Source organism: Lepidochelys kempii, chromosome 3, assembly GCF_965140285.1.
Source record: "Lepidochelys kempii isolate rLepKem1 chromosome 3, rLepKem1.hap1, whole genome shotgun sequence".
Lineage (NCBI taxonomy): Eukaryota > Metazoa > Chordata > Testudines > Cheloniidae > Lepidochelys > Lepidochelys kempii.
This window is the reverse complement of record NC_136382.1, coordinates 126152064-126165885: the sequence shown is the minus strand read 5'-3', so window position 1 is coordinate 126165885 and position 13822 is coordinate 126152064. Positions and strand designations below refer to the sequence as shown.

The following is a 13822-nucleotide window of genomic DNA, read 5'->3' as shown; positions in this document are numbered from 1 at the left end:
GAGGCTTTCACTCCAGGTGAAGGCAGTATACCAGGATCACCAAGATTCATGTGTTGCCTCACCTACCAATAGGCTATCCCAGTCATCAGCAGGCATTCCTGGTGCATTCCTTATCTGGGGGCATGCACATCCCTCACAAATGCAATTTCTGCTCAGCCCTTAAGAGCTGAGGTGCAGTGCCGTTAGAAGTGTGGTGGCTGAGTGAGTAAGGTGCTTGACTACAATCCTGAAGGTCAGAGGTTTGAATCTTGCTTAGTCTCACACTGAAAAGCCACCTCCAGTACACCCATGGGGAAAATGAGTATTTGATCCATCGGGTTAGGGCAGCCAAAGGCAGTTGGATGTGGTGCTGGCCACGTTACTCCTTTGTGTACTGTTGGCTATAAAATTGACATGCCTTAACCACATCAGTCCAGTGAGCCATTGGCTCAGGGGAACTTTGACTTAAGAGCAGGGCTAAGAAAACAGAGATTAGACTTCAATTCTTCATCAGAGAGAGCTCTCTTCACCCTCACCAGAGAGTTATGAGAGACCCTCTGCCCGTTCATCAGTCTCCAAGTGAGCAGAGTGCCCTTTCTACCTTGACACCGCATTCTGGGAGTGACTTTCAGAAAAGAAGTTTTACCTTTCCTCACAAAGAGCCTGTTTCAAAAAGATTTTGGTTTTCTCACAAGTTGACCATGTCCAAGCCCTCAGGTTCTGGGCTGGATACCATCTGAGGTTCCATGCTCCTCCTGTACCAACCAATAGTGCTTTAAAGACTCTTGAGTTCCTCTAGGAGCCATGATTCTAAATGTGCATTGGTACTTAAACTATTTTGGGTACTATCAAAATGCAAGCAGGGCAGCAGAGAGAAGCAGCTTGTTTCTAGCAAGATGGTACCGATGGACCTTCCTCCACAACCTCTGGTACCTAGCACCATGACTCCTTCAGTCTAAGAAGCCACCTCAGACCACACGCTCTTTGAGGCAATGAACATTGTTGGTACTGATGACTTCCACTCCAACAGACTCTTCTGGGTAGACTCCTCTCTCGGTACCATTAACCCACACAGTCTTTCAGGAGTTTAGGTATTCTAGCTACCTGTTAGTTTCAGATGATCCAGAGTCTCCCCTCCCCTGATGAGTACTGAACATTTATTGGTACCAAGTTTGACACAGTCACTGGAATTACATGTCTCCATGGGACCACGTGACTCTCCACTTGAACTTGGAGCTTATAAGATCAGGTTACTGCATTCATTTGACCTGCATCTCCAACCCCACCCCTTTTCCCTCTCCATTTTAAAGGATCCCTCTCACAAATACTTGAGACAGGAAATCACTTTCCTTCTATGCTTCGGAGCCATAGAACCAGTTCCTGCTCAGCACAGGGAGAAGGGATTTTACTCCAAGTATTCTCTGGTCCCATAGAAGAGTGGAGACCTATTCTAGATCTAAGACTTAATAGCATCTTAGTGAAAGTACAGAAATTCAGGATGGGAACCCTTGCAGCTAAAAATTCCATCGTTGGATCTAGGTTTTTGGTCCTCAACCTTCGGGATGCATATTTTCATATCATGATTCACCCATCTCACAAAGAGATTCCTTCGGGTTCTGGTCAGCTGAGACCACTTCCAATGTTGGGTACTTCCATTTGGCCTTTTCTCTGCTCCAACAGTATTCTCAAAGGTATTGGCAATGGTTTCCACCTGTCTGTGTTGGAAGGTGATGATAGTTTTTCCATACCTCAACAACTGGTTGGTCTTTCTGTGAGGTTCTTTCCACCACGAAGATAGCTTTGTCCCTGTTCCTCAGACAAGATCTCCGGGTCAATGTAGAAAAGTCCACTTAGACCTCTATACAAAGGGTAGAATTCATAGGCGACTCCTTAGACATAGTAGCAGCCAGAGCTTCCCTCCTCATGGACCCATTTCGACTCATTCAAACCACATTGCAAAGATTCAAATAAGCCCCCAGACTTTGACAAGAAATTGTCTTCAGCTTCTGGGACATACAAAAGTACAAGCTGCCATAACATGTCATACAAGGTGATGCCTTTTCTGCTTACAGTTTATATGCTGACCAAACAGTCTGAAGAAACTTCACAATGTCTGTACCAGAGTACCCTTTATCCAGCCAGCTACAACCATCACCATAAAGACAAATTTAACTTTGTTGTTGGATTGGGAGGCTCATCTAGGGACATATGCTTGTCATAAATATAAAGGGAAGGGTAAACCCCTTTGAAATCCCTCCTGGCCAGGGGAAAGCTCCTCTCACCTGTAAAGGGTTAAGAAGCTAAAGGTAACCTCGCTGGCACCTGACCAAAATGACCAATGAGGAGACAAGATACTTTCAAAAGCTGGGAGGAGGGAGAGAAACAAAAGGGTCTGTGTGTCTGTCTATATACTGGTTTTTGCCGGGGATAGACCAGGAATGGAGTCTTAGAACTTTTAGTAAGTAATCTAGCTAGGCATGTGTTAGATTATGATTTCATTAAATGGCTGAGAAAAGAATTGTGCTGAATAGAATAACTATTTCTGTCTGTGTATCTTTTTTGTAACTTAAGGTTTTGCCTAGAGGGGTTCTCTATGTTTTTGAATCTAATTACCCTGTAAGATATCTACCATCCTGATTTTACAGGGGGAATTTCTTTATTTCTATTTACTTCTATTTTTATTAAAAGTCTTCTTGTAAGAAAACTGAATGCTTTTTCATTGTTCTCAGATCCAAGGGTTTGGGTCTGTGGTCACCTATGCAAATTGGTGAGGCTTTTTATCCAACATTTCCCAGGAAAGGGGGGGTGCAAGTGTTGTGAGGATTGTTCAGGTTCTTAAGATCCAAGGGTCTGGGTCTGTAGTCACCTAGGCAAATTGGTGAGGCTTTTTACCAAACCTTGTCCAGGAAGTGGGGTGCAAGGTTTTGGGAAGTATTTTGGGGGGAAAGACGCGTCCAAACAGCTCTTCCCCAGTAACCAATATTAGTTTGGTGGTGGTAGCGGCCAATCCAAGGACAACGGGAGTAATATTTTGTACCTTGGGGAAGTTTTGACCTAAGCTGGTTAAGGTTAGCTTAGGAGGTTTTTCATGCAGGTCCCCACATCTGTACCCTAGAGTTCAGAGTGGTGGAGGAACCTTGACAATGCTATTCAGGGCCAATGGTCTGCCCAAGAAGGTCATTTACATATCTACCTTCTGGAGCTGAGGGCAGTCAGGAATCAGAGACAAATCTGTTAAAACATGACAGACAGCATACCTTGCATGTTTTACATCAACCAACAACGGTTGGCAAGATCCCCTTCTCTTTGTGCCGAAGCAAAAATGCTATGGAACTACAGTTACTACATAGGGTGAGTAACCTCACCTTCCCTAGAATAACTTCAGCAGTTAATAAAACCACACTTCTTGTAGGTCTTACACATATTTTGTTCTGTACAAAGCTGTGTATGTATTGGACAATTTGTTTACATTTGGGACCTACTTTAAACTAATTGCTACATTTCCAATAATTCAGTAGCTTTTTGTTTAAAAAATAAATAATGCTGCATAAAATGTTTTCGTTCTAATCTGAGAATTTTTAAGGTAACTTGTATCCTTTTAATCTTTTTAATTTTATCTCACAAAACATCTTATGCCACAGTTATGCAGTTAAAAAAAGCTACAGTATCTTCTATAGGAAATATGTATATTAATAGAACAGCGGTTCTGAAATTTTAGGAACCCAAGGACCCCCATTTTGATGTAAAATTTTTCGGGAACCCCCAGCTCAGCCCTTACCCCTCCCCCTCTGTTGAGGCCACGCCCCTGCTCCGCCCCTTCCCTGAAGCCCTGCCCCCTGCTCACTCCATCCCCCCTCCCTCTGTCGCTCGCTCTTCCCCACTTTCGCTCACTTTCACTAGGCCGGGGCAGGGATTTGGGGTGCAGGAATTGATGCAGGGTGTGAGCTCTGGGAGAGAGTTTGGGTGCAGGAGGCGCTGGGAGGGCTGGAGAGGAGTTGATCAGCAGGGCCCGCGAACCCCCTGGGGTACACTCGGGGGAACCCCAGTGGTCTGCACACCCCAGTTGGAGAAACGCTGTAATAGAGTATATAACAGTAGACTTTTTACAGTTCTGTTTGTTCCCAACAAAACCTGTGTGCTTTAAGGACAGGAGATTATGCCTGGTAGCACATCTTATTTAAATTTAGCTAACTACAGATTACATGACATTTGTTTGAAATGTTGTACAGAAACTGACATATTTTAAACAGAATTCTTGTTTTAGTGATCATATCTGATTCTTCTGAAACACAAATGGCAATGAAGAAAGCAGTGCCTGTCCACAAACAGAGATTTTCCCTTAGAAATATTGGTGGTTTAATGGATTGGTCCTCATAAAGAATATATTGTTCTCACAAGGATCTTTCTTTGTGTGGCAGAAACATTTTAACAATGTATGAAATGTAGTTTTTAAAGCCCCTCTTGAGTTCTTGGAAGGGCTGCTTCTGTCTTGTGTTTGCTGGGGTGAATCTGTCATGCTGCCTCTGGAGAGCACAGCTCTGTGAGCCTCCCAATGGCACAAAACAAATGAAAAGTATTAAACACTTGCTATGTGTGGCCTGAATACTCTTTTAGAACAATGAACCACTGGTAGTCCTGTTACACTTTCATAAATTCATTGTCTGTCCTCCCTCCCCTGCAAAATATAGTTCCCTGTCTATGATCTAAAACAATCAGCAGGTGAAGTATTAGGATATTCAAAGACATTTAGCAGCTGGATCAAAAAACAAAGTATTATAGAGCTGGTTTGAAATTTACTGGACTTCCTCAAAGTTGGTTTCTTATATTTTGTTTCAGGTTGCAACAGCAAATCTTGCATGGGCCTCGGTAGCAATACATCAAGTACAGGTGGGTCTGAATTCATTGACTCATAGGGACCATTGTGATCATCTAATCTGATCTCGTGCATAATTCAGGCCATAGGATAGCCCTGAATTAATTCCTGTTTGAACTAGAGCAGAGCCAGATTTTAAAGGTATTTAGGTGTTGCTGCGCTGAGCTTTGCAACACCTGATTTAGGAGCCTAAAACTTATATTCAAAAGGGATTAAGGCATTTAGGAGCTTAAATCACATTGTCCCCTGGATTAAGTGCCTAAATCCATTTTGAAAATGAGACGTAGGCTCTTAAATCAGTTAGGCATTGCAAGTGCAGCAACGCCTAAATTCCTTTAAAAGTTTGAGCCCATAACTTGGAAAAATATCTAATCTTGTTTTAAAAGTTGGCAGTGATGGAGATTCCACCGGTACCACTGGTAAATTGTTCCAATGGCTAATTGTCCTCACTTAAAAATGTGTGCCTTATTCCAGTCTGAATTTTTTTTTTCAACTTCATCCATTGGATCATGTTATACCTTTGTCTGCTAAACTCAAAAACCGATTATCAAATTTTGTTCTCCAGAGATTGTGATCAAGTCATCCCTTAGCCTAATTGTTAATTGTTTCATGGCACTTTTAAGGAACCATAGAGTAAATCTAAGTAGAAACTGTGGGTCTGATTCTTCACATTTTATGTAGTTATTTACATCCACTTTGCACATGTATAAAGCATTATCAGATTTGAATGGTATTTTATGATATAAAAGGTGCAGAGCGGTAAAGGCCCGTTTTCTTTATTCTTTCTGCAAAGCTTCATGCACATTATAGGAGTAAAATTCTTTTGTCAACTAATATGAAATGAGTATGAAATCTGGTGAAGTAGCAATGGGGTTCAAAGTCCTCACTTCATCCAGCAATATTTTCCTTTCCCTGCGCTGTTAATTGTATTCGGTCTCTGTAATCCTGTTGACTTCCCCAAAGAAAGAGCATGGGGAAGGGGAATCTAGCAATTCTGCTTCACTTCACTCATTAGGTGCCTTTATGGGCTACTTTTGGCAAGCTGAGAGAAGTGATGAAGGAACAGGATAAGGGATAAAGGAAACAAATGCTATTAGCATTCCCAGCAAGGGTGTAGCATTTGTTATGGAAGTGCAGTAGTTAAGTTGATTTCATAGCAGGACCCAAAGATGCCAGTTAATGGCACCTCAAATTTTACAGTACTGAACAATAGGCAGTATTTTTTTTAGCAGAGATGGAGAAATGTATTGCTCATCCATGTTAACATATCCACAGCTCTGCAAAAAGATATTTAAACTTGAAGCCCGACATACAAACTTGTATTAGCTTTTTGGTACATTTTACACGTGTTGTTATATATACCTGTTTGTTTATATACAGATTAGACCAATAAAATGTTTGTCCTACAGTTTCATTATGAGTCCAGTGTTCTCCTGGAATAAGCAACAATGTATAATGTGTTTCCCTCAGGTGTGCAGGGGTCTTGCCAAACAGACTGAACTGAATGACTTCCTGCTTGACGTATCAAAGTAAGTGTGATTTGCAACAAGCCAGTTTCAGCTGAATGATTGCTTCTGTGACAGGCTCCTTTTTTGATAAGTGAAAGTTACTAATTCATATGTTTCCTTGGCAATTTGTATGTTTGTGCTTCCCTTCCATTTTCCCTGTTTGTTTATGGGTTTCCTCTCTCTGCATTTGCCCTTTTTTCAATGCTGCTTAAGGCTTTCTCTTGTACAATACAAGTCTTGTAAAGTCCCAATTTTATTCATTATTCATGTGATAAATATTTGTATTTTTGCTTCAAGGTCACTTACTGTGTTTTAGTGTGACTTCTGATCATTACACTTCAAATATAAGACATTTTACCACATTTCTACTGTTTTGTAGAAATACGTGAAGTTGCTAATGTTTAGGATGTAACTGGAGTTGGCAAATGCCCATAGGCATTCTTTTACATCATTAATAGAATTTTTGCATTTGGAGTCCATTGCTTCCCTATAATTCAGCTATGCATTTAATTGGGAAAATAGGAAAAGAAATAATAAACACAAGTAACATGTTAATGTGGCTGTTAAAATCATAGTTGGCATTTACTGTGTTCCACAGGCTGGCTGGGTGGGGTGTGAAGAAGTACTTCCTTATATTTGTTTTAAATCTGCTGTCTAGTAATTTCATTTGGTGATCCATGGTTCTTATGAAGGTGTAAATAATGCTTCCTTATTCACTTTCTCCACACCATTCATGATTCTACAGACCTCTGTCATATTCCCCCCTTAAGTTGTCTCTTCTCTAAGATGAACAGTCTCAGACTTTTTAATCTCTCTTCATACGGAATCTGTTCCATACCCCTAATTATTTTTTGTTGTCTTTCTGTACCTTTTCCAATTCTAATATATCTTTTTTTGAGATGGGGTAACCAGAACTGCATGCAGTATTCAAGGTGTTGGTGTACCATCAATTTATACAGTGGCATTATGATATTTTCTGTCTTACTATCTATCACTTTCCTAATGGTTTGTAACATTCTGTTAGCTTTTTTGATTGCCACTGCACATTGAGCGGATGATCCATGATGACTCAAAGATCTTTTTATTGCGCAGTAACAGCTAATTTAGACCCCATCATTTAGTATGTATAGTTGGGATTATGTTTTCCAGTGTGCATTACTTTGCATTTATCAACATTGAATTTCATCTGCCATTTTGTTGTCCAGTCATCCAGTTTTGTGAGATCCCTTTGTAACTCTTCACAGTCAGCTTTGGACTTAACTATCTTGAGTAGTTTTGTTTCATCTGCCAGCTTTGTATCTCACTGTTTACCCCTTTTTACAGATCATTTATGAATATGTTGAACAGCACAAATCCCAGTGCAGATCCTTGGGGGACACTGCTATTTACCACTTTACATTGTGAAAACTGACCATTTATTCCTACCATTTGTTGTCTATCTTTTAACCAATTACTGATCCATGAGAGGACAGTCTCTCTTATCCCATGACTACTTATTTTGCTTCAGAGCCTTTGATGTGGGACTTTGTCAGATGTTTTCTGAAAGTCCACTCTATCAGCTGGATCACCCTTGTCCACATGTTTGACACATTCAAAGAATTCTAATAGATTAATGAGGCATGATTTTCCTTTACAAAGTCGTCTTGACTCTTCCCCAACATATCGTGTTCATCAATGTGTCTGATAATTCTGTTCTTTACTATAGTTTCAACCAATTTGCCTGGTACTGAAGTCAGGCTTACCAGCCTTTTATTGCCAGATCACCTCTGGTGCCTTTTTTTAAAAATTGGTGTTACATTGGCTATCTGCCAGTCATCTGGTACAGAGGCTGATTTAAGTGATAGGTTACATACCATAGTTAAGGATCATAGAATATTAGTGTTGGAAGAGACCTCAGGAGGTCATCTAGTCCAATCCCCTGCTCAAAGCAGGACCAATACCAACTCAGTCATCCCAGCCAGGGCTTTGTCAGGGCCTTAAAAACCTCTAAAGAAGGAGATTCTACCACCTCCTTAGGTAACCCCTTCCAGTGCTTCACCACCCTCCTAGTGAAATTGGGTTTCCTAATATCTAACTTAGACCTCCCCCACTGCAACTTGAGACCACTGCTTCTTGTTCTGTCATCTGCCACCACTGAGAACAGCCTAGCTCCATCCTCTTTGGAGCCCCCCTTCAGGTAGTTGAAGGCTGCTATCAAATCCCCCCTCACTCTTCTCTTCTGCAGACTAAATAACCCCAGTTCCGTCAGCCTCTCCTTGTAAGTCATGTTCCCCAGCACCCCTAATAATTTTTGTTGCCCTCTGCTGGACTCTCTCCAATTTGTCCACATCCCTTCTGTAGTGGGGGGACCAAAACTGGACACACTACTCCAGGTGTGACTTCACCAGTGCCAAACTGAGGGGAATAATCACTTCCCTCAGTCTGCTGGCAATGCTCCTACTAATACAGCCCAATATGCCGTTGGCCTTCTTGGCCACAAGGGCACACTGCTGACTCATATCCAGCTTCTCGTCCACTTTAATCCTCAGGTCCTTTTCTGCAGAACTGCTGCTTAGCCAGTTGGTCCCCAGCCTGTAGCGGTGCATGGGATTCTTCTGTCCTAAGTGCAGGACTCTGCACTTGTCCTTCTTGAACGGCATCAGATTCCTTTTGGCCCAATCTCCAAATTTGTCTAGGTCCCTCCGGCCCCTGTCCCTCCTATCCTCCAGCGTATCTACATCTTCCCCACAGCTTAGTGTCATCTGCAAACTTGCTGAGGATGCAATTCATCCCATCATCCAGATCATTAATGAAGATGTTGAACAGAACCAGCCCCAGGACTGACCCCTGGGGCACTCCGCTTGATACTGGCTGCTAACTAGACATCAAGCCATTGATCACTACCTGTTGAGCCCAGCGATCTAGCCAGTTTTCTGTCCACCTTCGAGTCCATTCATCCAATCCATACTTCTTTAACTTGCTGGCAAGAATACTGTGGGAGACCGTGTCAAAAGCTTTGCTAATGTCAAGATATATCTCATCCACCACTTTTTCCCATATCCACAGAGCTAGTTATCTCATCATAGAAGTCAGTCAGGTTGGTCAGGCATGACTTGCCCTTGATGAATCCATGTTGACTGTTCCTGATCACCTTACTCTCCTCCACGTGCTCCAAATTGGATTCTGTGAGGACCTGCTCCATGATTTTGCCAGGGACTGAAGTCAGGCTGACCAGTCTGTAGTTCCCCGGGTTCTCTTTCTTCCCTTTTTTAAATATGGGCACTATATTTGCCTTTTTCCAATCGTCCGGGATCTCCCCCTGATCACCACGAATTTTCAAAAATAATAGCCAATGGCTCTGCAATCACATCAGCCAACTCCCTCAGCACCCTTGGATGCATTAGATCTGGACCCATGGTCTTGTGCATGTCTAGCTTTTCTAAATAGTCCTTAACCTGTTCTTTCACCACTGATGGCTGCTCACCTCCTCCCCATACTGTGTTGCCCAGTGCAGCAGTCTGGGAGCTGACCTTGTCTGTGCAAACCAAGGCAAAAAAAGCATTGAGTACTTCAACTTTTTCCACATCATCTGTCACTAGGTTGCCTCCCCCATTTAGAAAGGGTCCCACACCCTTACTGAATGAGGGAGAGAGTTCTGCAATGTCATATTTGAGTTCCTTCAGAACTCTTGGTGAATACAACTTGTTCCCGGTGACTTTATAATGTTAAATGTATCAGTTTGTTCTAAAACCTCCTCTACTGACACCTTAATCTGAGACAGTTCCTCAGATTGGCACTCCTGAGCCATTCTTTTTAGGTGACAAATCTCCCTCACATCCTCTGCAGTGAAGACAGATGCAAAGAATTCATTTAGCTTCTCCACAACAGCCTTGTCTTCTTTGAGTGCTCCGTTAGCACCTCGATCATCCAGAGATCCCGCTGATTGTTTGGCAGGTTTCTTTCTTCTGATGTATTTTAAAAAAATTGCTCTTAGTTTTTGTGTCTTTTGCTAGTTGCTCTTCAGATTCTTTTTTGGACTGTTTAATTATACTTTTATATTTCACTTGACAGAGTTTATGCTTCTTTCTATTTTCCTCAGTAGGATTTGACTTCCAGTTTTTAAAGGATGCCTTTTTGCCTCTAACCATCTCTTTTACTCTGCTTTTTAGCCTTGGTGGCTTTTTTTTGGTCCTGTTACAGTTCTTTTTATTTGGAGTATCCTTTTAATTTGATCCTCTATTATGGTGTATTTAAATAGTTTCCATGCAGCTTCCAGGCATTTCACTCCTTTGACTGTTCCTTTTAATTTCCATTTAACTAGCTTCCTCATTTTTGTGTAGTTCCCCCTTTTGAAGTTAAAAACTACTGTGCTGGGTTTCTTTGATACCCCCCCCCCAAGAATGTTAAATTTAATTACATTATGGTTGCTGTTACCGTGTAGTTCATCTATGTTCACCTCTTGGCCCAGATCTTGTGCTCCACTTAGCACTAAATGAAGAACTGATCTCCCCTGGTCAGTTCCAGGGCTAGCTGCTCCAAGCAACAGTCATATGTTGTCTATAAATTTTATCTCTGCATCCCATTCTGGGATGACATGTGTCTAGCAAATTTGGGGTTAGTTGAAATCCCCTATTTTATTGGGTTTTCTGTTTTTGTAGCATGTCTGATCTCCCTGGGCATTTCACAATTACTGTCAGCATCCTGGTCAGGTAGTCAGTAGTGTATTCCTACTTCTGTACACTTACTTTTCAAGTATGGAATTTCTGTCCATAGAATTCTGTGATACAGTTCGATTCATTTAAGATTATTACTATATTTGACTCTATGCTTTCTTTTACATATAGTGTCCCTCTTCCACCAGCGTGATCTACTCTGTTATTCCTATATATTTTGTGCTCTGATATTACCATGTCCCATTGATTATCATCATTCCACCAAGTTTCTGTGATGCCTATTATATTGATATCCTCATTTCATACCAGGCACTCAGGTTCACCCATCTTAGTATTTATATTTCTTGAATTCATATACAAGCACTTATAAAATTTGTCAATATTTAGTTGTCTGCCTTCATGTGTTGTAACTGAATGGGACTCTTTTTCATTTGACTGTTTCTCTTTGGCTCCTAATTGTACTTTATCAACTTTTATCCTCTCATGTTTACTAGTATATAGATTATCTTTTTAAATAAACCCTCCCCTAAGGGATGTCTCTCTCCAAATCATATGCTCCTCTGCACCTGTCAACTTTCCCTTAGCCCTTAGTTTAAAAAGTCCTCTGTGGCCTTTTAAAATTTACATGCCAGCTGTGTGGTTCCATTTTGGTTTAGGTGGAACCCATCCTTCCTGTATAAAATGCTCCTTTCATCAAAGATTCCAAGTTATCAATAAACCAAAACGCTTTCTCCCACCACCATCATCTCATCCATGTATTGAAACCCTACAGTTCTGTCTGTCTAGCTGGCCCTGAACATGGAACAGGAAGCATTTCACAGAATACTACTGCAGACATCCTGGACTTCACTCTCTTACCTAGCAACCAAAATTTGGCCTCCAGGATTTCTCTCCTACCTTTCCCTATGTCATTGGTATCTACAGGTACCATGACCACCAGCTGCTCCCCAGCACTGCACATACATCTATCTAGATGTCTCCAAGTCTGCAACCTTCACACCTGGCAGGCAGTTCACCATGTGGTTCTCCTGGTCACCACAAACCCAGCTATCTGTATTTCTGATATCAAATCCCCCCATTATTATTACCTGTTTCTTCCTCATAACTAGGGTCCTATCCCTGAAGAGATATCCTGAGTGCAGGAAGATATGACATCATCTCGAAGGAGGGTCCCAAATATGGGATTGTTTCCCTCCGCTCCTTCCCTGAGACTTTTATCCTCCTTAGTAGCACAGAGGCTGTCACACTAGGTGTGGGACTGCTCTACTGTGTTTCTGAAAGTCTTCTCTGTGTACCTCTCTGTTTCCCTTAGCTCGTCAAGTTCAGCGGCTTTGGGCTCTGAGGGCCATGAGTTGCTTTTGCTGACTGCTTGATACGGCACCTGCATACAAGGCAAATATCGTACATGCTGCATTCAGTGCAATAAAGTGGATCGCCCCTACTCTGCTGCTAGACTTCTACCTGCACTATTTCTACTCTAGCAGGGATTTTTGTTTTGGTTGGTTGTTTTTTGGGGGGTTATTGGCCTAAGTTTAGAGTATGTTTGTTAGGTGTGTCTGCCTCTCACCCTCCCTTGCAAAACTCCCCTGTCTGCTAGCTCCTCTGGTGGCTTAGGAAATGACTTTTAAAACTCCTGTTCTCCCTGAGCTAACCCACCTCCCTTTCTCCCCATCAAGGGATTGTAAAGGGGTAAGGGACCAAAAGATGGCAGGCTAGAGCCTCGTTAGGAAGTTCTCAGCCTAGCCTAGCAGGTCGCTTGGCTCAGCACACAGCCCTACAGCAGACCGTGCTACACTCTTTAATCAAGCAAACACACAGCAAGCAAGCAGATAAACAAGCAAACGAGCAGACAACAAGGTAACAGACAAATTCACCCCAAGTGCAAGGGTCATGTAGTCTCTCCTCCTTCTCATGGAGAACTCCCTCACCAAACTGCCCTGTTTGCTGCACCAGTTCACTAGCTCCTCTGGTTGCTTAGGAGCTGGCTTTTAAACCTTCTTTCTGACTTAGCCCCAACCCTTTATCAAGGGGCCGTAAAGGGATCATTGGATTAACATCAGGTCAATATTTTTCCATTTAGTTACCTTGTTTAAATGAGGAAAGGAGGAGAAAATAACTCTACTTAACAATAGCTTTTAAATGGTGTCAGGCTCTGAAATTCGCATCCCATTAAAACAAGAGTAAGGTGTTGTATTTGCTGCTGCTCTCTATTTGAGTTTTTTTTTCTCTTTGTTTTTCCTTGTCTCCATGTTTTTCTCCTGTCTCCAGTGTTAAAGATGTCTTGCTACAGAAAAATAGAAAATGGTATTTGTATCTCTTTTAGCTTATGATGAGTATTAGAAGGGTTGAAAAAGATTGTTTAAAACTTTTTTTTTTAATCTGTGCTTTGGGTTTTTGTTAACCTTAATATGTCAGGAATGTAAGACTAGTCTTTACCTCCTTTGCTGGAGGATCCCATTTACATTTTCAAAGTGTTATACAAGTGTGTGGTGTCTTTTAAAATATTCTTTTAATTCTTTTAATTCATCTTTTGATTCAGTGCACGGATCAACACTGTGGCTATGGGGTGCCTGAGGACTTAGTGTGCCTCGTGGAGGAACTGTATTATGGTACATTTAACTGTGTGAGGGTCAGTGGTTGTATTACAGACTGGTTTTCTGTAGAATCAAGGATACACCAGGGATCCTTCTTACCTATATTAAATAATGTTCTAATAGACTATCTGATGACAAAGCTGATAGAGGTTAAAAGAGAAGGTGTGAAATCTTGGGTAGGCTGATATTGCCTTATTTGGACAGACTACTGACCAA

General features: G+C 41.7%; 1 protein-coding gene across 3 annotated transcripts in view; it reads left to right on the top strand.

Annotated features, from left to right (window-relative positions):
- Nucleotides 1–13822, top strand: part of PDE10A (phosphodiesterase 10A) — a 574288-nt gene that overhangs the window by 503647 nt on the left and 56819 nt on the right. For all 3 annotated transcript variants that reach the window (XM_073337888.1, XM_073337887.2, XM_073337882.1), the window contains 2 exons: nt 4816–4866; nt 6323–6381. In XM_073337888.1, coding sequence (XP_073193989.1) covers nt 4816–4866; nt 6323–6381 — 110 coding nt within the window. The remainder of the gene's footprint in view (nt 1–4815; nt 4867–6322; nt 6382–13822) is intronic.